Here is a 27668-nt window from a genome sequence, read left to right as displayed (position 1 = left end):
ATCCTAGTAGAGAGCACAGGCAATAATTTGTTTTACATCAGCCCTAGCAACATTTTTCTAGATCTGTCTTCCCAGGCAAGGAAAACTAAAAACCAAAAATACCCTACTAGCTTCATAAAGTAAATCCACAATTAACAGATACTTTCTGGCTTTCTGTGCCAGGCACTGTTCTGAGCATGCTCTTTATCTTCACAATGTCCATTAATTTAACACTTCACTTTACATGCGAAGATACTAATGCACACAAAGGACTGAAGTCAAGTATCTAGGCTCCCAGAATCTGGACTTAACCACTAGGATATGCCACCTGTCATATTCTTAAAAAAAAACCTATGTCCAAGTACCAGACATCACACATGGGATACAAAAAGTAGCTAATATTTTGTTGAACTTTCAATTTGCATCTTATATTTTTTAACATTTTATTTTTTATTTTTGAGAGAGCATGAGCAGGGGCAGAGAGAGAGGGAGACAGAGGATCTGAAGCAGGCTCTAGGCTCTGAGCTGTCAGCAGAGCTGGTGGGCCAAAGTCGGACACTCACCTGACTGAGCCACCCAGGCGCCCCTCAACTTGCATCTTAATAGGTGTATGCATATTTGAGAACATTTACTATAGTTCCTTTTGCATTACTTTCTTAAATCTGTATTACATGATTAGCTATTTTATTTAATCTAGCTATTAACAGGACTTACCTCTTTGGATACAGAGGAATAAAAACATCATCTTCTATTGCTTTCTTCATTCTCAAAACAATAGAATTAAGTAAATCCTATTACATAAAAATTTAAAAGCATCAGTGATAGTCGTAAGTCTAATTACCAAAAGAAGTAATTTTAACAGTATAGTACAAATAACTATCAATTAGGTACATGAGAATTATATTTACCATGTTAATGCATATAGCTGTAGCTGGTGCATTTTCACTGCTGTATAGCATATTCTGTGGCATGAATACTAATGATGGAACATTTAGGTGGTTGCGAATTTGGGGTCTATTACACACAATATTGTTTTTAATATTACACACAGTAAAAGTTTGTGTACATGTCTTTTAACATACATTGGCATTCATTTCTAATGGATACACACATAGGAATGGAACTGCTGGAATCCAGTTTATGTCTCTATAGTTACCTTTGTACACAATACTGAAGTGTTTTCTGAAGCAGTGATATCCCATTTACATTTCCACCAGACATGTATAAGGAATTCTGCCTCCCTACACCTTTACTAATAGGTGGTATCCTTTTGTTTTTTAATGTTTGTCATTCCTGGGGTATGCAGTCATACTTTATTATGTTCTTAAAATATTTTTTTACATAGAGAGAGGGGGAGAGGGAATGCAAGGGTGGGAGTGGAGAGAATCCCAGGCAGGGTCCATGCTCAGCCTGGAGCCCAACATGGGGCTGGACTGCACAACCCTGGGATCACAACCTGAAGTGAAATCAAGGGTCCCTCAACTGACTGAGCCACTCAGGTGCCCCTGTTATATTTTAATTTTTATTTTCCTGTTGAGCAATGTGAAGATGAGCATCCACTCATATTCTTATCTGCCATTTGGATATACTAATTAAAATAAAAACTGCTTATCTATGTATTTTTTTAATTAATTTTTTTTTTTTTTTTTTAACTGATTTGTAGAAGCCTTTTATATACTCCAGCTATGGGCCCTCTGTTGGTTTATCAATGCACTTTGATGTAGTAAACTCACTTTGGCACATTTATTTTATTGTTTGTGTATCAAAAATTGGGAACCAAAATATTCAATCACAGAGACTTTTTAGGACCTCCTCATGTTATATCCATCCACTGCAAAAAAAAATCTTAGCTAAAGTTTATAAAGACTGTAGGAACATCCAAAATTAATATTTAATGAGATAATGTTAAGGGAAAGAAGTAGGATACAAATGTACACATTCACTAAGATTATAACTTTGAAGTAAAAGGCTGGATGAAAAACCCTACAATCGTATCAAGTTCTTGTAATAGGATGAAAAGATAAAGGGAGTTTGAATTTTTTTTCATGTATTACCAAAATTTCTATATTATCTCTATTCTTAAAAAGAAATCCATACTTGAAAAATAAAAACGCCACACACAAAAGGCTATTTTTAACTCAGGGACAATGTGTGTAGCACAAATTAAGCTGTCAATAAACTCTACACTAACCAAATAACTCATAAATGTAGAATTCAAATTTTTTTTTTCAGAAAAAGCATATTTAATTGAAGTCCTGTTCCTTTTTCCAAATATCTATGATCTATTCTTCCACGGCCACACATCAATATTTAAAAACAAAAATTCAATTCTTTATATTCCAATTCTTAAACATTCAAAATTATTTTAAAAGAATAAAGACCATTTTTCTAGGCAATGTCTCCATGGAGTAGTATCTGAACTTACATAAATTACCGAGTTAGTGTTTGTACTAGAAAAGTTATGCTTTGATTTTTTTTCCATTTAAATGTGTTTGAATGCTAGGCTTGACAAATGTTTCCACATTGTTTTTGTTTGTTTTCTTTTTAAGTGGACTCCACACTGGGCTTGAAACTCACAACTCTTGAGATCAAGACCTGAGCTGAGACCAAGAGTTGGAAGCTTAACTGAGCCACCCAAGCACCCCTCCGTATTGTTTAAATTTTTGTTTCTTAAAAATAGTTCTGTAAAACAATGCTGTAAAGGACATTATTAAGTCAAACAATGGAAGTGTAACATGGATGGTAGATGAAGTAGAGTCAAGTTTACTAAAAATGATTAAGTGTCCCATGGTTATATAACAGACTAGTTTCATTCTTAGCAATTACACAATTTACTCTCAAATTTGTTCAGGAGAAACAAATCATTATGTGTATATATACAACGGGACAGCAAATAATAAAGCAAACGGCAAAATATTAATGATAGGTGAACCCGGGTAAAGGCTATTTTTACTCATGAGAATTTTCTCTAAGTTTGATATTATTTCCAAAAAGACTGTTTAAAACAAATCCATATATTTTAAAAACAGTGAGCTCATTAACTTTTCAAGTATTTCATGGGGGGGAAAAAGTCCTCCAAACAGTAACCACAAAACCACACACACACACACACAGACCTGTGTATATATGCTAAAAGAGCTTTGAAAAGATTCTTAGAAGCTTTAGCTAGTTGTTTTCACACTGCTCTTTACAGTCACAGAGATAATCCTGGGTGGTGTGGGCAAATGTGGAGGCCCTCAAGGGAGACTGTGGGCAGGCACACACTACAGCAAGAGCAGTAAGATCTAATTTGAAAAAAAAAGTTCTGTTGATTAAAAAAAATCTGTAAATTAGCAATCTAAATACATAGCTGGTATCATTTTCACATTTGCACTAACGAGTCAACCAACCTATGCCTAAAAACATTTAAATGACAGGTAATCATAATCTCCTGAGGCCACCCATATCTTTGGCCAGCTATTAACTATAAGATTTCAGTTAACAATGAGAAACAAACTTCTCTCCTGTATCTCCCTCACTGGTCCTAATTTACTTCTTAGGATTATACAGAATATAATTTCCCTTCCACATGACAATTCTTTAGATTCTAAGACCAATACCTCACTTTTTACATTTTCTCTTTCCCATACCATCTTAGATACTCTCCATTTAATATACTAACACACAGAATTAAATGCAACATACCCAGGAAAGTCTTATCTGTGTGTAGAACACATATAACATTTTTACTCACAATAGCACACACCCAGTAAAAAAAAAAAAAAAAAAAAAAATTCCCCTTAGTCTTTCTGTACACTACGGACTCATTGGGTTTACTGTTTATTATATATTCCTCTCCGGTTTACCTAGGTTGCTTCAAAGCTATTTCTTTCCTTTTATTTATGCAGCTGAATTTTTGAATGCAAGGGTAGTACATAATGTATATTCCCTTCATATTGTATATTTTGAGTCAATTTTCTCAGTATTTGAAATCTTTCTGCATACTATTCTACTATCCATTAGGATAGAATTCCTAGCTTTGTGCCATTGACACATCTTATTAGCATGCATTTTATATCTTCATTCAGTTCAATAAAAATATTGAACAGGGTAAATACTGAGAAGCTATCTCATACTAAAAGACCACCCCCATAAGTAGCCACATCCCTCTTGGTCAGTATTCTTTAGGTATACTCTACCAGTTTCTTGTATCTCACTATACCACTGTTATGCTTATCATTCTCCATTTGATCCATAAGAACGATCAGAGCATACTTAAATATATTACCTACTCTAACTGCACAGCACCTTATTTATCATGAAAGTAACTGAGATAGTATAAGAGAATTTGAGTCAGTAAGCAATCACCTGTATTTAGTAACTCTACCAATGACAATTAACAGTGATCACTGCTTTTTAAAAAAAAAAAAAGTGTTCATAATCTACCTCTATCACCTACTTTAGAACTTAAGAAGAATCGAAACTATTCTCACCAGGGATTAGGTTACAGAATCATTTGCTTCTTACTTCAAAAACAGGAACTATGCTGTATGATTCCATTCTTCAGGAACCTTTTTCATCTCTTCAATTTCTTACACATCACTGAAAAAGATACAGTGATCTCACTGGCAAGGCAAACTGACTTTGTAGCCAGGAACATTATGTGGTTCAGTGATTCTTAACTAGGAGTGACTGTGTCATGCCCAGGGAATATCTTATAATATCTGGAGATGTTTTTGGTTGTTAAGACTGGGGAGCACTATTGGCGTCTAGCGGGTACAGGCCAGGGAAGCTGCTAGCATGCTACAATGCACAGGACAACTTCCACAACAAATAATTATCTGCTCCAGATGCCAAAGCTGCTGAAGCTGAAAAATCCTGATGTAGTCCAGTGTCCTACTAATCACACAAAGAACCCATTTTCAACATTCATAGTGGGAGGGAGGGCTTCTAGAATAAAAATTAAGGGTATAAAAACTTCATGAGTTTATCTGTAACACTTTTGAAAGACTTTGGTTAGTATAAATTGCAAAGTGCCAGGCCTACTGCTTAACACCCAAGTAACCTTTTGCAAATGACATGGCCCTCTGGCTACCTTCTTCCATCTGTAAAATGCAATTAAAGTCAACACATTTTACAAGGTTGTGAAGATCAAATAAGATAATGTGAAAGTGTTTAATAAATGGTAAAGTACTGGGGTGCATGGGTGGCTCAGTCAGTTGAGTGTCTGACTTTAGCTCAGGTTGTGATCTCACAGTTTGTTAGCTAGAGCCCCACACAGGGCTCACTGGTGTCAGCGCAGAGCTCATTTTGGATCCTCTGTTCCCTCGCCCCTCCCTATGCCTCCCCTACTTATGCTCTCACTCAAAAATAAACATTTTTAAAAAAACAAATGGTAAAGCACTATTTATATTTAGGTTATAATTACATAGTTTCATATAAGGAGCAAATATAGGATTCTATATCTACTTCCTTGTAGCCCTTCTCTACTAATTCTGGTTCTATGCTCTGTAACAACACAGAATAAATCTATTCCTTCTTCAAATACAGAATCTTCATGCATATTTTCTTCTAAGTTAAGCATCTCTAATTTCTGCAATGATTTTCATATGTTATCTGTCTTTATCCTGTTGGAGGAAGGTGAAAAATGCCCTCTTCCCCGTCATTTGCTATGTTTAAATCCTTTACTTTCCACTAGGTCCCAGTTCCAATGCCACCTTGAAGATAAATTCTTCCACGGTGGAACATAACTTCTATCTCCTCTTTCTCTTATGAAGTTTCACAGCATTTTATCTGGGCTGCTCAGGGAAGGTAACGTGGTCAGTGACATGGGCTTAAGCCTTAAAAGAAGATTAATCAAGGTTCGAATTCTGGTTCTAACTCAAGATATTACTAGGAACAAGTTTCTGAGATTCAGTTTCTTCACCTGTAAAATGAAGCTATCATCCAATTTTTAACAGAGCTGCCAGAACTGAGATGCTAGAATAGAGCTGCTAGAATGAAGGTACAAGACCTAACAGAGTGCCAAGTACACAGCAGGAATTAAATAAGTGTTCCTTCTCCTCCCCCAGCTCTCACTTCCTATTTATTTTTAATGTTTACTTATTTTGAGAGAGAGAGCAAATGGGTGGGGCAGAGAGAGAAAGAGAGAGAATCCCAAGTAGGCTCTGCACTATCAGACCAGAGCCCAAAGTAGGGCTTGAACTCACAAACCACGAGATCATGACCTGAGCCAAAATCAAGAGTCACTTGCTTAACCAGGAGCCACTCAGATGCTCCTCACTTCCTATTTTAAATAACAATTTACGTACATCTTATTTAAGATCACATGCTTCTTGAAGGCAGAATCATGCTAACTTCCCTCCTCTCCCTCCTACTTCTCACAGCTTCCCTCCTTCATAGTAATTCCAAGTGCTAAAATTTAATGGTGTTCAGAATATGAATGTGACATGCCTCTCCTTGTTTCTCATCCACCTTGGTTATTCTACTCTAGATACTTTCTAGATAGTCAGTCTCTCTCAGCTTCCTTAAAGCTCAACATACAATAGGTTTACTGATTTAGTAAGCACAAGTATATGATATTCTCATCAACAGAATAACTAAAAAACAGAGTCACACAATAAAAGATTTACCAGACTCTCATCAAGGCCTCTAAAAGATCCCTCCTTTCATGTGTTAAGTAAAGCTAAATTCTAAATCATGGTAAGATGAAAACCTATACTGCTGAACTTTTTTAAGGATTTTAAAAAAATATTTTAAGTACAATCTACACCCCAATGTGGGTCTTGAACTCACAACTCCAGGATCAACAAAACTCACATGCTCTACCTACTGGAGCCTACCAGGTACCCATATCCTACTGAACTTTGAATCCTTAAAGGGATTACTATTCTTAACTTTGGGAGACTACAAATAAAGTTAATATCATGAATGTTAACTTAATTTTAAAATAATCATTAAAGCAAAGCCAAAATATTACTAGATTTTTGCCCAAAGAACAAAGACAAAGAAGTCCTTTTTTCTTTTAAAAGCAATAAATTTCCACTCATGCATTTATGTCTGCGTATCTCTGTAGTGCCAATGTATATTCACAAACCTAAAGGATGGCTGGCTGGACATGAGAACAAAAATCAGGCCACTGAACAGAGAGGAATAAACTAATTAGAATAAATGTAATAATCTGGGTCTTATTACATGTATGTGTATTCTGTAATAATGACTGTCATCCCTGTTAGAATGTTCACAAATATGAAGGAATAGTGTTTCATCTTATTATTACAAAGCAGAAGAAAAGGTCAATCCTAGTTTCTATTAATCAGAAGTAAATCTATCTTTCCCTAAATTGCTTTCTGGTAATTTCTTCTGCATCTTCTGTAAACAAACATTTATAACAAAATTACATTAAGCTATAAATAAATCAATCAAGAAGATCATAACTCTAGAAATGATTACCTGTTTGCCTTTACTAACTTCATTTCCACAAGTGGAAAGTTCTTCAAGAATCACTCTGCAGTGTGTTATTAAACTTGTTGTCTGTGATGTCGACAAGGGATCCCAAATGAATTCTACAAAGTCTGAAACAAAAGTTTCAGTAGTGTACAATTTATTTCCTAGATTGCTTTGCCTGTCATGTATAAACAACTGAAGTTTTTAGAAAAGACTTCCCTCCCTTGCAATTTAAAATCCATGCCATTCATTACCATTATGTATTTGCATACATCTTCAATTTCCTTGTCCTTTTTGGGCTCTGTACAACTTATCTCACTTAACCACAACCCTAGTTAAATCCACTTGTCACTAAATCTGTGGCTCCAACTATGTGGCTAAAACATGGCTGGAAAAAAATACACTTTCAATTTTATCACTGTGAAACCCAGAGAACCCTTCAAGCTGTCTAGCAATCATTGTTTTCCTGGCCGATTCCCCCTCCCTCTCATCCAGATGATTATTTCCTGTCTTTTCCTTCCTCCTCACTGTTAATGGGCCTGACTCTTCCAGATGACTATTTACTTCTCTCCTGTTGCTTTCACCCTCAGCTGATTACTTCCTCATTGATGAGAAAACAGATCAATCAGAAGAGAAGTTCTACGAAAGACTACACACCTACCTGCATCTGTGCCCACATATTCTTGTCTTCCATTCTCACAGATGAAGTACCCACGCTGCTTGCTAAGGCCAATCTTTTATTTGTGCAAAGGTCTCAACCCCTTTGGCTTATGGAAGATTCTGTTCCCAGAATTCTGCCCTCTTTATTTATTTAAAATTTTTTAAAATATTTATTTTTGAGAGCGAGAGCGAGAGCGAGAGCGAGAGAGAGGGAGAGGGAGGGAGGGGCAGAGAGAGGAAAGGAGACACAGTACTCAAAGTGGGCTCCAGGCTCTAGGCTCTGTGCTGTCAGCCTGACAGAGCCTGATGCAGGGCTCGAATTCACAAACTTTGAGATCACGACCTGGGCTGAAGTCAGATGTTTAACTGACTGAGCCACCCAGGCGCCCCCAGAATTTTGCCCTCTTAACTTCAGTACTGTCATCACTTCTACTGGATCTTTCCCCTCAGCCTACAATTATTCTCTTATACTAAAAATAGTCTTCCTTGACCCTTCTTTCCCCTCTAGTATTGCCTTATTTCTTTCCTTCATTTTACAACAAAATTCTCCAAAAAACTCTCTAAGCTTATCTATTTCCAATTTCTCTCCTCCTATAAACTCTTAAACACACTTCAATAGGCCTAATCTCCAACCATTCCACCTAAACTACTCTTACCATCAAACGTGACCTTCACATTGCAAAACCTAAAGGTTGATTCTAGTCCCCATCTGATTTATCTGCAACAGCTGATCATTCCCTTTACAAACATTTTTTTAAAAAAGTTTTACTTATTTGAGAGAGAGAGAGAGAGAGAGACAGAGCAAGAGAGAGTGAGACAGAGTGAGAGAGAGACAGAGAGAGAGCAAGTGCAGGAGGGGTAGAGAGAAAGAGGATCTCAAGCAGACTCTGCACTGTCAGAGCAGAGCCTGATACAGGGCTTGGATCCACGACCCACGAGCTCATGATCTGAGCCACCCAGGCGCCACCAAACATTTTTTTTCTTGGCATCCAGGATACCACTCCGGATTTCACACCTCCCTCTCTGGTCTTCTTTGCTGGCTGTCTGTCATTTCTTTTGATTTCAAAAACGCTGCAGTACCTCAGGACTCAGCTCACTTACCTTCTCTTTCCCATTTATGTTTATACCCTTAGTATTTAAGGTCAAGCTTTCAATGTCATCCATGTGCTGATATATTCCAAAATTACGTCTGCTACTTGGACCTCTCCTTTATACTCATATATTCAACAAGCTAGTTGACACCTCTACTTGGATGGTAGGCATCACAAACTCAGCATTTGTCAAACTGAGCTCCTGATACCACCACCTTATCCTAAAGCTCCTTTTCCTCTTTTCCATCTCAGGAAATGGCAACTCTGTCCTTCCAAATGCTCAGGCCCAAACTCATGCAGTGACTCTTGATTCCTCTCTTGTGCACACAACCAATCCATTCTCAAATTCTCTTAGTGTTATCTTTGAAATGTATGCTGAACTCGACTACTTTTCAGCACCTTCACTTTTAACAAACTCCTAGCCCAAGCCAGTATGACCTGTTGCTTCATTACTGCAAAAGCTTCCTAAGTGGTCGGCCTACTGTTCATTTTCAACACAGTAACCACAGTGATTCTGTTAAAATGTTAGGCAGACAGTGCCATTTCTCCATTCAAAACTCTTTGGGCACCTGGGTGGCAACTGACTTCAGCTCAAATCATGATCTTGTGGTTTATGAGTTCACGCCCAGCATTCAACTCTCTGTGCTGACAGCAGAGAGCCCACTTCAGATTCTCTGTCCATGTTTCTCTCTCTGCTCCTCCCTACTTGTTCTCTCTCACTCAAAATAAATAAACTTAGGAAAACACCTCTCCAATTACTTTTCACTTACAAAAAAATGAAGTCCTTACAAATGATTATAAGGACTTATATAACGTAGCTCATGTTATCTTGTTAACCTCTTTCTGCTCTCCACCCTTCCTCACTCCAGTATAGCTACACTGGCCCATGTACTGTTTTTCAATCCAACTAGGCTGGCTCCTATCTCAGGGCCTTTGCATTTGCTGTTTCCACTGCCTTGGATTCTGTTTCCTCAGATATTCATATGGCCCACTTTTTCCTTTTGGAATTGGCCAATCTATTTTATTTATTTTTTATTTTAGAGGGAGAATGTGCATGAGTGGGAAAGAGTGCCTGTTGGACATACAAGTGGATGTATTCAGAAGGTCCTTTGATAAGAAAGATGCAGACTTTCTCTAGTTCCTTTAGACTTAAAATTGTGTAGAGTAGTACTATCCAAAGTAACTTTCTAAATGATGGAAAAAACACATTATATCCGCACTGATGGCCATGAGCTACATAGGACTATTAAGAATTTAGTGTCATTGGTGTGACTGAGGAACTGAATTTTATTTTGTCAAAATGTGTATGTTAATAATCACATTTAGTTACTGGTTACCACACTGAACAACACAAATACAGATGACACTAAAGGAGAGCATGAAATAGCTTAGAGGGCTCATGAAGAGTACAAGGGCATCTAGGACAGAACTTGAGAATATACAGTATTAATTTCTCATTCTACTTATTTCAAGTTTAATTTTAAGTATCTGGAGTTTTCAGAAGAGTACTTAAATCAGTCCTACATATACTGCACTATCATTAAGAGGGCTAGGTAAAATTAGTAGCTTACTAATACAACCATGACTGTACAAGATAGGCTGAGAAAAATCTTAAAAGTTTTAGCCAAACTGGCTAAGAAGCAATGTAAGTGGTTGCTTCATCATTTAAGACAGTTCTACAGACTGCTATCAAAATCCATGCTCAGTGCCATGGTGAAACAGATCTTTATCAAGTACAATTTTAGATAAAACAAAGCTTCAGACTGAAGCACATGCATCAATGGTAAGTGCAGATGTGAGGAAGATGTAGTAATGTTTTTTTAAAGAAAGAGTAACATGGGGCACCTGGGTGGCTCAGGTGGTTAAGTGTTCAGCTATGGCTCAGGTCACGATCTCGTGGTTCGTGAGTTTGAGTCAGGTGTAAGGCTCTGTGCTAATAGCTCAGAGCATGGAGCCTGCTTCAGAATCTGAGTCTTCCTCTCTTTCTGCCCCTCCCTTGTTCATGCTCTGTCTCGCTCTCTCAAAAATAAACATTAAAAAACACATAACAAGGGGAAGAAGTTGAGAGAAAAGAATACATACAGTTGAAATCAAAGTATGCCCCTAATAAATGACTTAGGTGTAATAAAAGCAACAACTAATCTCACAAATGCTAAAAGCTGAAGAATACCAGCAGTCTGGTAGCCAATCGTGCAAACAAGTGCTTTTAATCACCTTCAATTATGACATCTCTTGATTTTTAATGCATATTACATTTCCTTGTATTTGAAAACTTCTGATAAAGATATCTGTGACTGCAACAGATATTAATGATCTCAGACTCTGCCAGAGTACAATTTAGTTTTATCAAGATTACAAAGCAGTACCTGTAAGTCGAGGAATAACGGTTTTGTTGATGACACCAGACAAGATTTTATCAGAACCATCTTCCTTCTTTGAATCTTCCAAACTGGTAGCCACATATTCTTCTATAGATGTGAACCATGGCATCTGTTTTAAGCCTACAGCATCAAACTTATAAACAAATTATTTTTTAATAGTTTGTTTTTAAGTTAACTTTTCAGTAATCACTAGAGCTTTTCTGAGAATAAAAACAAAAAGAGTAATTCCATATTTTAACCCCTTATATAAAGTACTAGACCAAGCAGAGACAGGATGGCATGACCAGACATGATGTCTCAATAATGACAAAAAACTACATTCCATGTATCATTCATGACAAATATGCCAAACATGCCATATTCAGAACCTACATTTTACTAATGAAAATATACACTTGTAAGAATATCACTTAATATGGAATTTGTTTATAAAAATTCACTTTTGGTTCCGTCAATTCTCATAGACACAAATGTGTATTTACAGGTGGTTTAGGTTACGAGGCAAGTAGCAGATGGCCAGTTATTATTTGTTGAATGAACAGATCTCTGCTAGGTGTAACAGGATACTCAATTCAGCCTGAATGCTTAACAATGAGGCTCCTGTACAACAAACTACTTACCATTTTCTTAGAGATAAGCTCAGTTTCTGTACTAGGACTGCCTGGCCCTGAACCCAAAACAGAGCAACAGGCACGCATGACTGGGGCAGAGAAAGATAAAAGGACATGGCTATGTCTCCTTCACTTGGTTAAATTTTTATCTGGTTTCCTCTATTCTTACAACTTGGTTTTCTCATTTCCATTTTATTACTAGGCACATGCACATGGATGTTCCACTATCATTTCAGCATCCAGGTATAAAGTAAAACTTCCTTCGACATCTTCTTCTCTCTGCAAAGTTCCCATTTCTATGAATGGAACTACCACTATTCTAATAACCCAGAATCAGAACACTGGGGTCACCTTTCAGTGTGGTGTGTTAGGGTTACCTCAGTATCTTACTAATTCTTTAATTTTAATACCAATATAGTTAAAAGTTTTATTAGTGTCTGGTGTACAGTACAGTGAACTCCACAGTTCCATATACCTCTCAGCACTCATCACAAGTGCACTCCTTAATTCTCATCGCCTACTTCAGCCATCTCCTTAGCTCCTTCCCTTCTGGTAATCATCAGTTTGTTCTCCACGGTTAAGAGTATGTTTCTTGATTGGTCTCTTTTTCCTTTGCTCATTTATTTCTTAAACTCCACATCTGAGTGAAGTCATATGGTATTTCTGACTTATTCACTTGGCATTATACTCTCTAGCTCCATCTGTGTTATTAGAGATGACAAGGTTTCATTCTTTTTTATGGTCACGTAATATTCCATTGTGTACATAGATACACACCCCACATCTTCTTTATCCTTTCATCAGTCCATGGACACTTAGGCTGCTTCCATATTGTGGCAACTGTAAATAATGCTACTATATACATAGGGGTGCACGTATGAATGTTTTAACATTTTGGGGGGTAAATACCCAGTAGTGTGACTACTAGATCAGAGGGTAGTTCTATTTTTAACATTTTGAGGAACTTCCATACCATTTTCCATAGTGGCTGCACCAGCTTGCATTTCCATTAACAGTGCATGAAGACTCCTTTTTCCCCACATCTTCACCATCACTTGTTTCTTGTGTTTTTGATTGTAGCCATTCTGACAGATGTGAGGTGATATCTCACTGTGGTTTCGATTTGCATTTCCCTAATGATGAATTATGTTGAGCTCTTTTCATGTGTCTGTTAGCCATGTGGCTGTCTTTTTGGAGAAATGTCTATTCATGTCTTCTGCCTAATTGTTAACTGGATTTTTATGGGGGGGGGAGTGTTGAACTGTATAAGTTCTTCATAAATTTTGGATACTAATTCTTTATTGGATATGTCATTTGCAAATATTTCCCCCTATTCAGGGGGCTGCTTTTAGTTTTTTTTGTTTCCATCACTGTGCAGAAGCTTTTTACTGATTCTTAATTAATAAAACTTCCTGTAATCAACCTTTTCTTTTTCTTCCCTTTACCACTATCACTTATGTAAGGGATTCACTACCTTGGACCTGGACTACAGTAATAGCCTTCAAGTATTATCTTCATCTCTTCCTTTCCTCCAAGTTACCCAGCTGCTAGGGCTTCTTAAAACATTACTTCCATAAGGCCACTCTTCCAATTATTTACCAAAATAAGTTCCTATCTTTTAATTTAGGATTTGAACCTCTATGCAGCCTCTAGCTCCTGAACTAGGCTTTTTCCTTATGCACCTTTACAAAAAAAGTTCTCCTTTTTTTCCCATTTTAAATCATATATCCTTTAAATTCTCATTTAAACCCCCCCTCTTCAGTGTAGCTTTCCAAACCAAATAGTCCCAATACAGTATCTCCAACTTCAGAACTCTTGGTACCTATGTCAAACAGACTAAAATTCTTAAAAGCTAATGCCACCTTCACACTTTTAAATGATTTAAAATGGACTTTGAACTTATCATAGAAGGTAAAAAAAAAAAAAAACAATAAAAAAGTGTTTCCTTGATAGATGTTTAGTGCTATTCAGCCTTAAAAATAAAGGAAGAACCAAGAAAAGATGAATGCAGGTTACTACCCCAAAGCACCAATTATTAATTCCAACTCTGTATACACTAAAGCTAACCTGATAACAAGGGCACTTCAGTAATGAACAGGACAGAAATATTTCTTTTACATATTAAGCTTAAATACCTTAAGAGGATTCCAATCAATCAAGTGAAGTCGGATTAGGGGGTTTAAAAGCTTCGGTATGCATAAACTAATGAAAGCTTCATAATAAGAATCAGGAAACTTTTCTCGCCATTGTTGAAATTTCAACAAAATATTTTGGATATTACAAAAATCATCATGTACATCTTCAAAAATCTTCTTATGATCTTGTAAAATTTCATCTGTAAACAAAATGAATCTCTGTATATTACGCATTTTAAGTTTGTGAACTTCGCTTCCTATAAACATGTATAACTATGAACTTAATAGAGCTGAAAACTTCCCTTTCGATATTTACATATAAATTAGGTTTTATTAAAAAAAAATCACTTTAATAGCAATATTGACACTAACAAAATCCACCACTTATTGATCTTCTGTACAACGTAGGTGTGACTATCTATTTACAGACAAGAAACAAGCAAACATGAAATTCAGGAGGGTTAATGGATCTAAGATCACACAAAATAGACAGTCTTCAAACCCATCTGTTTGACTGTAAAGCCCACCTTCTTTCTTTTTAAAACTTTTTTAACGTTTACTTATTATTTTTGAGAGACAGAGCGAGGAAGGGGGAGGGGCAGAGAGAGAGAGAGAAAGAGAGAGACAAAATCCAAAGCAGGCTCCAGGCTTCAAGTTCCAAGCTGTCAGTACAGAGCCCGACGTGGGGCTCCTGTGAGATCATGACCTGAGCCAAAGTCAGACACTTAACTAAGCCACTCAGGTGCCCCTGTAAAGCCCACATTCTTTCAATTATGCAATATTTTACTTATATATCACTAAAATAATGTTACTAAATTTAAGTGTTTATTTTCAAAAGACTTTATTTTTAAGTAACCTTACTCTCAATGTGGGGCTCCAACTCATAATCATGAGATCAAGAATTGCATGCTTTACCAACTGAGCCAGCCAGGCACTCCTAAATTTAATTGTTTTCAATTAAAAATGGTAATATAGAAAGTATGCAGTAGAGAAATGAAACCAAAATGTTCATGGTTCCTTTATTAAAAATGAGAAAAGTTGAGAGAAAAAACAATAAAGATGCAGAAAACTCACAATGTTCCTCCATTTTATCCCATTTTTTCAAAAGCAGGAAAAGTCCTTCTTTTTTCTTTTTTTTTTAAAAGTAAATTCTACCCCCAATGTGGCACTTGAATGCACAACTCCAAGATCATGAATCACAGACTCTATGGACTGAGCCAGCCAGGCACCCCAGGAAGTCTTAAAGGGGAAAAAAATGTGTTCCTTTTTTCTTGAATTTCCCTAACTATATTTAAGGAGAATCACAGCAAAGCATTTCCTACCATTTCAATATTTCAAATTAAGACATATTAGAAACCCGGTAACTGACCGTGGATTTTCTGGAAGTCAATCATGTCTGCTGAAGACAGTTCATCATCACTAGATGTCCCTTCCTGATGATCACAATTCCCAGAAAGTGCCCTTGCTTGTCTTCTTTGTGACCTGTGTTTTGCAATAAACCAAAAACAAATTAAAACAGTTCCTAAACAAAACAAACAGTTCCTGCTGAAAAGAAATGCTTTAAAACAAAAACTAGGAGTCATCATTTAATTAAAATGTCCAGAACATGTACCATCTTATTATTAGCACACAATTTTGTTATTACTTCTGGCATTTTAGCTTCATTATCTGAATTGGTGGTTCTCCCTGTTTTTCTGGCTACTCAGATTTTAAAGAGGGGGGGAACAATAATAACCGGCTTCTAGTTATAGGTAATTCCCAGACTGATAAATGCCATCTTACCCATTCCTTTTGACTGATCCAATATACCAGTGTGTCTTTAAACCCTAGGGGTAAGAACTGTTTAAATTTTGGTTTTATCTCATTCTCACAAATTAATGTTCAGTTATGGTTATTATACTATATGGGCTAACTAAAGTAGTGAAAAATACTTGCTCGATGATGCTCTAAGTCTTCACTTTATATAGCTACCTTCGAGATTCAATCTCTTCCAAAATCCATGGAGTTTTTTCATCTACAGCCAAGCTTCCATTTGTTGATGTCTCGGCTTTGTCTGTTAACAAATAAAATTAATTTCATACTGTAAATTCTTCAAAGAAATAAAATGAAACATTCTGAAAACAAAAGTTGTATTTTGGGTATATATACATACATAGATATATAAATATATATATAAACACAATTAATATGCTTAAATTGCATACTTCACCATGTAATGAAATTACAATGTTAACTCCCTATCACTATATTAATAGGCATTGAGCCTGCTAGCCTAAGACATCTTGGCTGATGAATATAGTTCAGCACTTGAGAACAGTAATAAAATTCTACAATGTTTCTTTTTCTTGTATTCTTTTTCAGTTGTTTTCACCCATTTTTTTTCTATCCCTGAATTACTAAAAATATTTGCATTACCAATAAGTTATTCATATTGTTTCTTAACCTGTACCATAATTTATAACTAACTACAAGTCATGTGTCTGAAAGTCATTTTGCTTTAACCAGCTACTTGGTTATGATCTTATCTCTTTCACTATTCTCCAAAAGCACCTTAATCAAAGGAAGGCATCTTTGAAAATACAAAACCAGTGTGGGAACTAAAAGGCAGCATCCAAATCTTATTTGAGATCTTACAGATGATTCTCTACTGAAACCCACCAAAAGGTCTTTAACTTCCATACCTAATCTGTGGATTGGCCATGAAATCTTTAAGTTAGATTTCTGACACAGCCTACAGACTTATGTCAACTCATCTCAACAAAGTCAATATATGGGCACATACTGTCTCAAATACCAAATGAGTAGAAGTTATAATTTTTATTTTTTTGTCTTTGACTCAATTCAAGATATTTTGAAGCCCTAGTTATAAATATTTTGGGTTTTTTGCAAAGGGGTAGGTGAAAGGTTAGTGGGAAAATACACAAAAAAGCATTATTTTAAAACAGGAATGAAAATATTTTTATTCTTTAGCTGATAATCCAGCTTAATGAATAATAAGTCATATTGAATATGAAAAACACTAACGTGATAACTGTTGTAAATACGTTGATTCATGTTTTAATTCATCTTGCCTGCGTTTCATAAAGGTCATGGCTTGTTTTAAAAGGAGTGCATGCATGGATGACTCTATTTCTTGGATGCTGATAATCTGAAATACACATATAAGTAACATTTTGTAGATCAATAATCATAAAAAGTAATACTTAGATAAGCATACGTACGTGCTCACTACTCCTATAAAAGGAACATTTTCAGTACTACCACATTTTAATTAAAAAAATATTGTGAGATACAGATGTGGCTGCCAATACTTTAAAACTGATAATCGACTAACTGTACTAAAACAGCTATAAATATCATAAATAATGAAAGCAAATGGGCTGGGGTCAGGAACATGGATAGGAGTGAAAAGATAAGTATTAGGATTTTTTTGTAATTTGAGAGAAAGCACACGTGTGAGTGGGAGAGGGGCAGAGAGGGAGAGAGAGAGAATCCCAAGTAAACTGTGCACTGTCAGAGCTCGATGTGGGGCTTTAACTCACGAACCGTGAGATTATGACTGAGCTGAAATCAAGAGTCAGATGCTCAACTGAGCCACCCACGCACCCCCCAAATAGGATTCTTTTTTATTTCAGATATTAGGAAGGGTACAGATATTTTTTAGAAGCCTAGGGGGTAGACTGTGTGAGGGCACTTGAGGAAACTGATAAATCTGAAAAAAAGGGGAGAATAGAAGAGACTTAACCAGACAGGTAAGAAAGCTATGAAGCAAAAACGAATGATTAGTTAAAATCGACATTCTGATGTTTCTTGGGCAATAATTCTCCCCAACTCCAATGATGTTTCCAAAGCAGCTGCCTTGGGTACATCAATGTGTATGCCAATGAGACTTTAACAGTTTAATTCTTCAAGGATCGATGAAGAAAGCTGTATTGCAATAAATACTTCAGAAAGTAACTACCAAGTGACAGTAAAAGTAAAACTTGAAACAACTGGAGAGAAAAAAAACGCAATTGTTTGGTAGTTTTAAAAATGTAAATAAAAAGCAATGAAGTAGTGTATTTTTTTAAATGGTATGCTTTTTTTTTTTTTTTTAAATATTTTTATTTATTTCTAGGAGAGAGAGAGAGAGAGAGAGAGACAGCGTGAGCAGGGGAGGGTCAGAGAGAGAGGGAGTCACAGACTGAAACAGGCTCCAGGCTCTGAGCTGGCAGTCAGCACAGAGCCCGACGCGGGGCTCGAACCCACGAACCGTGAGATCATGACCTAAGCGAAAGTTGGACGCTTAACCAACTAAGCCACCCAGGCACCCCTTAAATGGTATGCTTAAAAAAAAAAAAAAAAAAGTCAAATGTAAGGGCTTAGTATGTATAAAACAAAAACAGAACTTATAACGGGAAAGAATGATTTATAAATCTGATTAACACAAAAATGTCAAAGAAAACACTGTAAACAAAATCAGAAGACAAAATGGAAAGTTTACCTACATCAAGTAGCATTAAAAACTTTAAGCAGTAGTAAAGAATTTTCACCATATAAGGAAAAAAAGAAAAGGAAAAAGGAAAATTGCGACTATGAACTGAAAAGATAACAAGGCAAATAAGACACATCACAGACTACATGTGTTAATAAAATAAAGGTTTTGAGATCAAAATAAATATGTACAAAAACCATTATTTATAAAAAAAAATTTTAATGTTATTTTTGAGAGATAGCGCAAGTAAGGGTGGAGGGCAGAGAGAGAGAGAGAGAGACAGCGCGCACGCACGTGCGCGACAGAGACGGACAGACACACAGAGGATTCTAAGCAGGCTGTGCTGACAGCAGAAAGCCCAATGCAGAGCTCAAACTCATGAACCGGTGAGACCATGACCTGAGCTGAAGTCGGATGCTTAACTGACTGAGCCACCCAGGTACCCCTGCAAAAATTGTGTTTTAAAATGAAGTAAGCTGGGGTGCCTGGGTGGCTCAGTCAGTTAAGCGTTCAACTTCGGCTTAGGTCATGATCTCATGGTTCGTGCGTTTGAGCCCTGCATTGGGCTCTGTGCTGACAGCTCAGAGCCTGGAGTCCGTCTTCGGATTCTGTTATCTCCCTCTCTCTCTGATCCTCCTCGCTCACACTGTCTCTCTCTCAAAAATAAATAAAAAACATTTAAAAAAATTAAAAAAAAATATAAAATGAAGCTGAAAATAAAACTGATGTAATCTCTCTGGTATTCAAATAATTTAGCAAAGATTCATAAGCCTTAAAAGATATTTAGAAACTCTGACTTAATAATTCACTAAGAATTTTTTTAAACAGAATTTTAACACAAAAATTTAACTCTTGTTATTTACAATACCAAAATAATTGCAAAAAAACTTAATATTAAGGGTACACTTAATATCACAGCATGTCAAATATGTGTAGGAAAACCCTAAAGAAAGTAGTTGTGGGATTCAGACTTTAAAAAAATATCTCATGGTAAGGGGATTACTTTATAAACAGGAAATACTGTATTTATAACCTTATGTACCTTTTCATTAAGACAGTCAATTAAATTTTCCACATAAACTTTCATGCTTTTATAGAATTTAAAATTTAGAGCTTGATTTGATGAATTCTCTAGGTTCTGGATGGTATTCTTCGAGCTCTTGATATCTTGTATATATTTTTCATATTCCCTCAAGTGTAAGCGGTGAGTATCCTGTAGCAATGTTAATCTAAATAAACAAAAGAAAAATAAATGAAAACTGTGTTTCTCCAACTTCTATTTCTACTACAGTAACTATCAGTCTAAAGAGATTTTTTTAAAGCTACCTTACAGAAACCAACAAAGAAACGGACAATTATATAAACCTGGGTTTATGAGACTTGCTGAGCAAAGGAGACCACCACAATGAAAGAGGTCTCAAAGGAAATGGGAGGAAAGGACACTTACAGGTTTTTATGTGCTTGAGCTAATCCGAGGATAATTTTAGAGTCAAAGTTAATTAAGTGTGGATTGATCAGAATTTGTAAACTAGGTGAGTTGAGTTGCTAGACATTCCAAGGTCTTATATATGAAATACAGGAGTCCATGGGGAGTAACTGTTAAATCACTTTGTGGTCTTTCTTGGAATATGGGTATTTTTGTGAATAAGCTGGTATTAAAACCATGTGAGCATGTTATGATTTGGTATAATTTAATGTTTTGTGACTCAATGGTTTTATGTGTCATTAGAATTTGATGTTGTTTGAGGCATGTTTCCTATATTTGCTGTAGTCCCCCGTACACTGCTCTTATTGATAAGACAGTCCACTTTTTTTTTTTAACTCTTATGAGTGTCACGTGTATCAACTAATGTAGCATGAAACAAGTGTCAAATATAATTCAACGTCTGCTTTTTTAAAAGTCATTTATCTCTCCATATATGTGCCAGTAGAGGAATAAGAAAACCATTTCTTTAAAAATATCTGGAATATGTTTTTCACTAATATCCGACACTGTGAGTATATTAAAATTTGAGAATTAACTACAAATGAAGTAATAAATTCACAGTATGTGGACTTCAACTTTCTTTAAAAAATTCAAATCCTCCAGCTAACTTGCTGTATATAATAAAAGTCATTAGTTAAGCACCTGCTTAGATCAAATGTCATCTTTTTCTTTCCCCCTTAAAGAACAAATGTCTTCTTCCCTGGAACAAAGATAATAATGTCTTGTAGTTATTTTGTGCCTTTTCTGCTCTTGCTACCTTAGTGTTCTGATTTTTGTAGTGACATACCTTCAGTCTTTTCTCACTTTCTTTTGTTCATCTTCTATACGTTTGTGTGTCTGTTTACCACTGGGATTATAAAAAAAGTTATAGTTCTAATAACTGATTTTAAGCTGATAACTTCAATCACATACAAGAACTCTATTCCTTATTTCCTCCACTTGTTACTGAAGTCCCATATTACATTAAAAAAATTTTTATTCATTAACAATGTTACAGTTTGTGTTTATCTTTTAAATTCTATACTTGAACTGTAGTGATTTTTACATCACCTTTAGAATACTATATGATTCTCTATTTGTTTACATTCTTAATCCTTACCAGACGGCTTTATATATATTTTAAGCCAAATTTATGTCAAGTTTTTTATTAAGAAAACTCTACACCAAGTGTGGGGCTTGAACTCACAACCCTGAGATCAAGAGTTGTACGCCCTATTGACCAAGCTAGTGAGGCACCCCAGACAGTCTTAAATTTCATATGCTTCACGCTACTGGCTGGCCACCTTCCATTTGAACTTGAAGGACTTTTTTTTAAGTACACTTTCTTTACCCGGGGTGACACACCAAACCAGAACCCAAACATGTAAAAATCCAAGGTGCTAGAAATACAAACTCAATTAATTCAAATTCAAGCTGGTCCAGACCCTGGTCACAAACTGTATTGAGGTGCATATAAGTACCAAGTCAGGAAGAGGGGGAAGGGAGTAGGGCCAAGAGAAAGGGGGGGAAGGGGGTTCCCATTGTCCCCCTAGGGATCACCTCACAGTGGTACCTCTACCTTCCCAGTGACAGCGAAGGCCTACTAAGTCCTAACCTTTTAACCCCCACCCATCCCTGGCCAGGGCTTTGAATGCCAGTCCCAAATGGTTCTACCCTCCCTTGCCCCATCCTCACTTGCTCAGACTTCCAGCTTCACTCTCCTCCTCCTCCATACTCTTCTGTGATTAGTAGCAGGTTAGGGTACCGTTTGAACTATAGTGAGGCTAGGGGCCAAAGGGAGGCAAGGTAGAGACAGGTGAAAAGACAAGAGCAGTCCAAGAATCTCTCTCTTCATGGGATCCCAAAGTGAACAATCAGCTCACTTTTGCATCTGCTTGGATCTGAGAAAGTGCACTGTAGGCATAAGCAGCTATCCTGGACACCTGCTACAAGTCAGAGAAGGGGATGGGCTCGCTGGCCAGCACCTGATGGGACTGGCTGGTCAGAGACGGCAGTGGCAGCAGCTTCTTCCAGTGGGTCAGGCTCTCGGCACAGCCAAGTGCATGTGTACTCCCTTCCCGGCCCATGTACTCGTGCTGCTTCACGCCTTGGCCATCTGCAGCAGACAGGTCAATGATGCTGCTGGCTGCCTTAGCAAGGATGGGGGAGAGCCAGGCCTGTTCATCTATGTGAGTGGAAGACAGGCTGTGGTAGGTGGGCTCAGGTCCATTGAAGGCTTTGGTAAGGGGGCTGCTAAGGTCAAGCAGCAGCATCCGCTCCTCGATCCTGGTCTCAAGTACTCGTTCTCGCTGCTCTAGCAGTGCCCCACGGCTGGGGTTGGACTGGGTGTTCACTAGGACAGTGTCTGAAGGCAGCCCTTTTGGTCACATCCTGAAGGACTTTCTTTTTAAAACAATTTTCAATGTTTATTTTTGAGAGAGAGAGAGAGAGCGTGCACGCGTGCATGTGCACAAGCAGGGGAGAGGCAGAGAAAGAGGGAGGCACAGAATCTGAAGCAGGGTCCAGGCTCTGAATTGCCAGCACAGAGCCTGACGTGGGGCTTGAACCCCCAAATGCAAGATCATGACCTGAGCTGAAGTCAGCTTTTAACCGAAGGAGCTGCCCAGGAGCCCCTTCATGAACGTTTAATAGCAATTTTTGTAAGGCAATTCTAATGGTGATGGACTCCCTCAGCTTTTATTTGAGGTCTTTATTTTTCCTTCATTTTTTAAGGACAATTTTACTGGTTATAACAGTCTTGGCTGGGAGTTTCTTTCAGCACTTTGTATATAACATCCCAGTTCTTCTGGCCTATAACGCTTCTGTTGAGAAATCTACTGATAATCTTGTGGGGCTCCCTATTACGGGAGAAGGTCCTTGTCTCACTGCTTTCAAAATTCTTTCTGCCTTTGAAAATTTGATTGTGTCTCAGTGTGAGCTTCTCTGGGTTTATCCTTCTTCTAATCTTCTGAGCTTGAAACTAGATGTCTACTTCCTTTCTCAGATTAAGTTTTTGGTCATTGGTCATTTGATCTCTGGATGAGCTCCTACCGTACTCTTCTTCTCCCCGGACTTCCGTAACATGTATATTGTTCTGCTTAATGTGTCCTGTTAAGCCCCTTAGGTTTTCTTCACTTTTCTTTCTTTCTGTTCCTGACTTGTAATTTTAAACCAGTGGTCTTTGACGTCACTGCTTCTTTCTTCTGCTTGATCTAGTAGGTTGTTGATCCCCTCTAGTGAAATTTTCAAATCATTTACTGTATTGTTTAGCTACAGAATGTTTTTTGTTTAACCGTTTTGCTTTGTTGATTTTCTCACTTTGTTCATGTACTGTTTCCCTGATTTTGTCGTGTGTGTTCTCTTATAGCACATTCAGCTTCTAGAAGTAGATAATTCTGAATTGTTTGCCAAGTAATTCATAGATCTCTATTTCTTCAGAATTGGTTCTAAAGATTTATTTTGCTCCTTTGGTTGTGTCAGGTTTCCCTGTTTCTCTTTATTTCTAGTTATTTCTAGCTGTTGTCGTCTACACTTGAAAATTCACTTGAGGGAAATAGCTTCTAGTAGTGGAAGAACATCACCAATCAGCCTGGCTAGAGATGTGGAGGGCAGGGGGAGGTCTTCTGAAATCTTTTATGGGGGACAGATCTTCTCTGGGCTTCTATATGAAATTTCCCTATTACAGAATTTGTGGGTTTAAGTGTTCATAGTGTCTTGCTCCCTTTGGTGTTTGTCTGAAGTTCTCTAAGGCTTCTGGCTCTGTAGCAACTGAGCTCTTTTGTTTTCTGTGGCCCCCAGGTATTCAAGGTATGACAGTTCAGGATGCTGAGATAGACAAGGCAGGAAACAGTCCCTTAGACGGTCCCTCCAAAAGCTTAAACATTACATATATGTTCCACTCTTCTTTTTCCTTCTCAATGGAGAAGTTGTGAGTTAGGCTTTTTTGGTCTCTCACAAGCAGTGTGGACTTGAAAGAGTGGCTGATGCAATTGAAATGAAATGGCTTTTCTTACCCATTACAATGTGGCTCTTCTTGGCTTTGAGCTTGCTTGGCATAATGCAACTTTCTGAACTGGTTTCTGGAGTTCTCATAAAGGCTTCTTGGACTGTATATTAAGTTGGTATCCTAGGAGGAAATGAGGTATGGGGTTTCCTACTATGGCATCTTGCCATCACTCCCAACTTATTATTTTTAAAAATTAAAGGTTGTTTAACAATGCAGATAAAAGCTTATAAAAATATTAAAACAAGAATTTGATATATATGGATTTCAACCATGTAGTATGTATCTATTAAAAGATTAAAAAGACCTATACAGAAAGAAAATCAGTTGTGCTAGTGTGGTAACATAGGCATTGCTATTTTTTACTATAAATCTGTTTATTATTAGTATTTGTACTTAAGAATTAAAAAGAACATAGTGCTTTTTTCACTATTAAATGTCTGGACAAATTATTTTAAAATCAATTCCACTTACCTAGTATTTAATTGCTTCTTTATAATTTCTAAATTTACTGGTGGAAATGAAATGGAAGTATCAAACTTCTTCACTGTTTGAGATTCAGTGCTGTAGGAAAGATCTAGGTCTCGTCCCTAAAATTATGAAAATTTGTATTGTTTTAGAAGACTCATTAATCTTACAAATATCAACAGCATGAAAGGAGACTGGGTATTCCAATGTCTCATCAGCTCAAAATTCCATGCCTTTGACATTTTTCATAGTTACAGTAAAATTCTCAGTTTTAAAACATGGAACTTTAAATCTGCATGCAAGTGGAAAATTACAAAACCTTACTTTTCACAAAAGCTTGCTTCCTGGTTATTATTTTTTTATTTTAAAGAGAAAAGAGAATGTGCACAAGCAGGGAGTGGGGCAGAGGGAGAAAGAAAGGGAATCTTAAGCAGGCTCCATGCTCAGTGAGGAGTCTGACGTCAGGCTCCATCCCTTGCCCCTGGGATCATGACCCGAGCTGAAATCAAGAATTGGACCCTCACCCAAATGAGCTACCTGGCTGCCCCAATATTATGCAATTTTATAATTAGTTACGATTATAACTATGTAATAGAAACATGGGAAAATATTTATAACGTGTCAAACAAACAAACCAGAATTTGAAATTGTATGCATATTATTGTTCCCAAGCTACATGCCAAGGCATTCAAGTGAACTCAAAGGGATGCTGAGAAGTATTTTAAATATACTCTTTAAGGGGCGCCTGGGTGGCTTAGTCGGTTAAGTGTCCGACTTTCGCTTAGGTCATGATCTCGCGGTTCGTGGGTTCGAGCCCTGCATCGGGCTCTGTGCTGACTGCCAGCTCAGATGCTGGAGCCTGTTTCAGAGTCTGTGACTCCCTCTCTCTCTGACCCTCCCCTGCTCAAGCTGTCTCTCTCTCTCTCCTAGAAATAAATAAAACATTAAAAAATTAAAAAAAAAATACACTCTTTAAATAGTAGTATTTTAAGGGAATACACATTCATCATTTATTGAAGTACTAGTTTTAACTAGTTCACAGCTGCAACATTAGATTGTGCTACAGTCCTCTGATGAAGTTTTATTAGTGAAGGTGAGTTTGAGGGGCGGTAATAAAAAGCAAGTACCTACTGAAAATCAATTTGGAAAGGAGATGAGAATGGCAGTGTGCAATCTGATTCCAACATCTGAGCTGTCATTTGGTGCCCAAGAGGTGCACACATCCCATCAGTAACTGTGGTTACTTGAAAATGAAATTCAAAGATTTTTTCTTCAATTTATCAGTGTTATTTTTTCCCAAAGACTACTAAGTTAATAGGACATAAATAGTATAAAATTCTGGCTTGAACTACTCAATAAGTGGAACTGTTTGGTACTTCTTTTGGCCTGGGGGCACCAGAATAAAATTATGGACACTGTGGGCTCCATGAATGGGAAGTCTAGGAATTTCTGATATATACTATGACTATAATTAAACAAATACTTAAGAAGGAATTATGCAAACCTAAGCAGAATAAGGACTGTGACGTTTTTTCTCAAACTATTTTTCTTCATGCTGTTGCTACATTGATTTACTAAAAAGGGGAGAGGGATCTAAGTCTATTACAGTTATACAAATAGTCCTCTAAATCATTTCTCTGGTCAGAGATTTCGAAATACTGTTATAATCAACCACTTACCTTTACTTAACTTCTTAGTTTCAGTAACACGGACGTCTTAACAATACTTTATTTATAAGAACACATCATCTTTCAAAGTACTGTTTTTTGTTTTGTTTCTTGTGATTGTGCAAGCAGGGGAGGGGCAGAGGGAGAGAAAGGTTCTTAAGCAGGTTCTACGTCCAGTGCGGAGACCAATGTGAGATCTCATGACAGTGAGATCATGACTGGAGCTGAAATCAACAGTCGGACGCTTAACCAACTGAGCCACCTAGGCCCCTTCAAAGCATTCTTGTTACAGATTAAAAAATATAACCTTTGGGGCGCCTGGGTGGCTTAGTCGGTTAAGCGTCCGACTTTCGCTTGGGTCATGATCTCGCGGTTCGTGGGTTCGAGCCCCTCGTCGGGCTCTGTGCTGACTGCCAGCTCAGAGCCTGGAGCCTGTTTCAGAGTCTGTGTCTCCCTCTCTCTCTGACCCGCCCCTGTTCACGCTATCTCTCTCTCTTAGAAATAAATTAAAAAAATATATATATATATAACCTTTATATTTACATAGCTTATAAGCACTTTGTTTTAAATCATTATGATTGATGAGAAATCAGATTTAGAAAACTTGGGGTGCCTTGGTGGCTCAGTCCACTAGGCATCTGACTTTGGCTAAGGTCATGATCTCATGGCTCGTAGGTTCAAGCCCTGTGTCAGGCTCTGTGACGACAGCTGACACGGTTTCTCTCTCTCAAAATAAACATTAAAAATATAAAAAAAAAAAAATTTGCTTAAAGTTGCACAAATATTTATTGAGGACTCACAACATTAGGCACAGAGGGATAAAACACTGAATAATAATTTTTTTTTTTTTTTTTTTTTTTTTACTTATTTCTAGGACTTTTGAGCTCAGGAACAGTGTTTTTTTTAATTAGTTTTGTTTTAAACACGTTTATTTGTTTAAATTTTACATTTATACACCTACCATATGTCGCAGTTACCATAAAATTAAAGATAAAAAAAATATGGTCCCCTTAAATGGCCTAATAATATGCGGAAGCTGTTTATAATCTAGTGGGAAAAGAACACGATATATAAAGTGTAAGTGAGTTGAACAGTGGGCAAAAGAGAGATCTGTGTCCTAACCCCCAGAATCTGTCAATATGATGTATTTGGAAAAAGGGTCTTTGTGTTTGTAATTAAGTGAAGCATCTCAAGATGAGAACATCCTGCATTATTCAAGTGGGCCCTAAATCCAATGTCAAGTGTTCTTATAAAAGACACAGAGAGGCACAGAGAAGGCGGCCATGTGAAGGAGACAGAGCGAGGGGTT

At 37.0% G+C, this 27668-nt stretch overlaps 1 protein-coding gene and 1 pseudogene across 6 annotated transcripts in view; both read right to left on the bottom strand.

Annotated features, from left to right (window-relative positions):
- GCFC2 (GC-rich sequence DNA-binding factor 2) overlaps nt 1-27668 on the bottom strand; it is a 47067-nt gene that overhangs the window by 9725 nt on the left and 9674 nt on the right. For 2 of the 6 annotated variants that reach the window (XM_039240151.1, XM_039240152.1), the window contains exons 5-13: nt 24699-24814; nt 19799-19985; nt 17307-17430; nt 16254-16335; nt 15652-15764; nt 14283-14482; nt 11522-11669; nt 7411-7532; nt 694-770 (exon numbers count right to left, since the gene is read on the bottom strand). In XM_039240151.1, the coding sequence (XP_039096082.1) occupies nt 694-770; nt 7411-7532; nt 11522-11669; nt 14283-14482; nt 15652-15764; nt 16254-16335; nt 17307-17430; nt 19799-19985; nt 24699-24814 (1169 nt within the window). Of the gene's footprint in view, nt 1-693; nt 771-4451; nt 4561-7410; nt 7533-11521; nt 11670-14282; nt 14483-15651; nt 15765-16253; nt 16336-17306; nt 17431-19798; nt 19986-24698; nt 24815-27668 lie in introns of those variants that run through there. The other 4 variants (XR_005529830.1, XM_039240153.1, XR_005529831.1 and 1 more) reach the window with 4 other exon arrangements.
- On the bottom strand, nt 22073-24277 carry LOC120237002 (annotated as a pseudogene).

This window comes from Hyaena hyaena, unplaced genomic scaffold, assembly GCF_003009895.1.
Source record: "Hyaena hyaena isolate Hyena2069 unplaced genomic scaffold, ASM300989v1 scaffold_168, whole genome shotgun sequence".
Lineage (NCBI taxonomy): Eukaryota > Metazoa > Chordata > Mammalia > Carnivora > Hyaenidae > Hyaena > Hyaena hyaena.
This window is presented reverse-complemented; position numbering and strand designations above follow the sequence as displayed.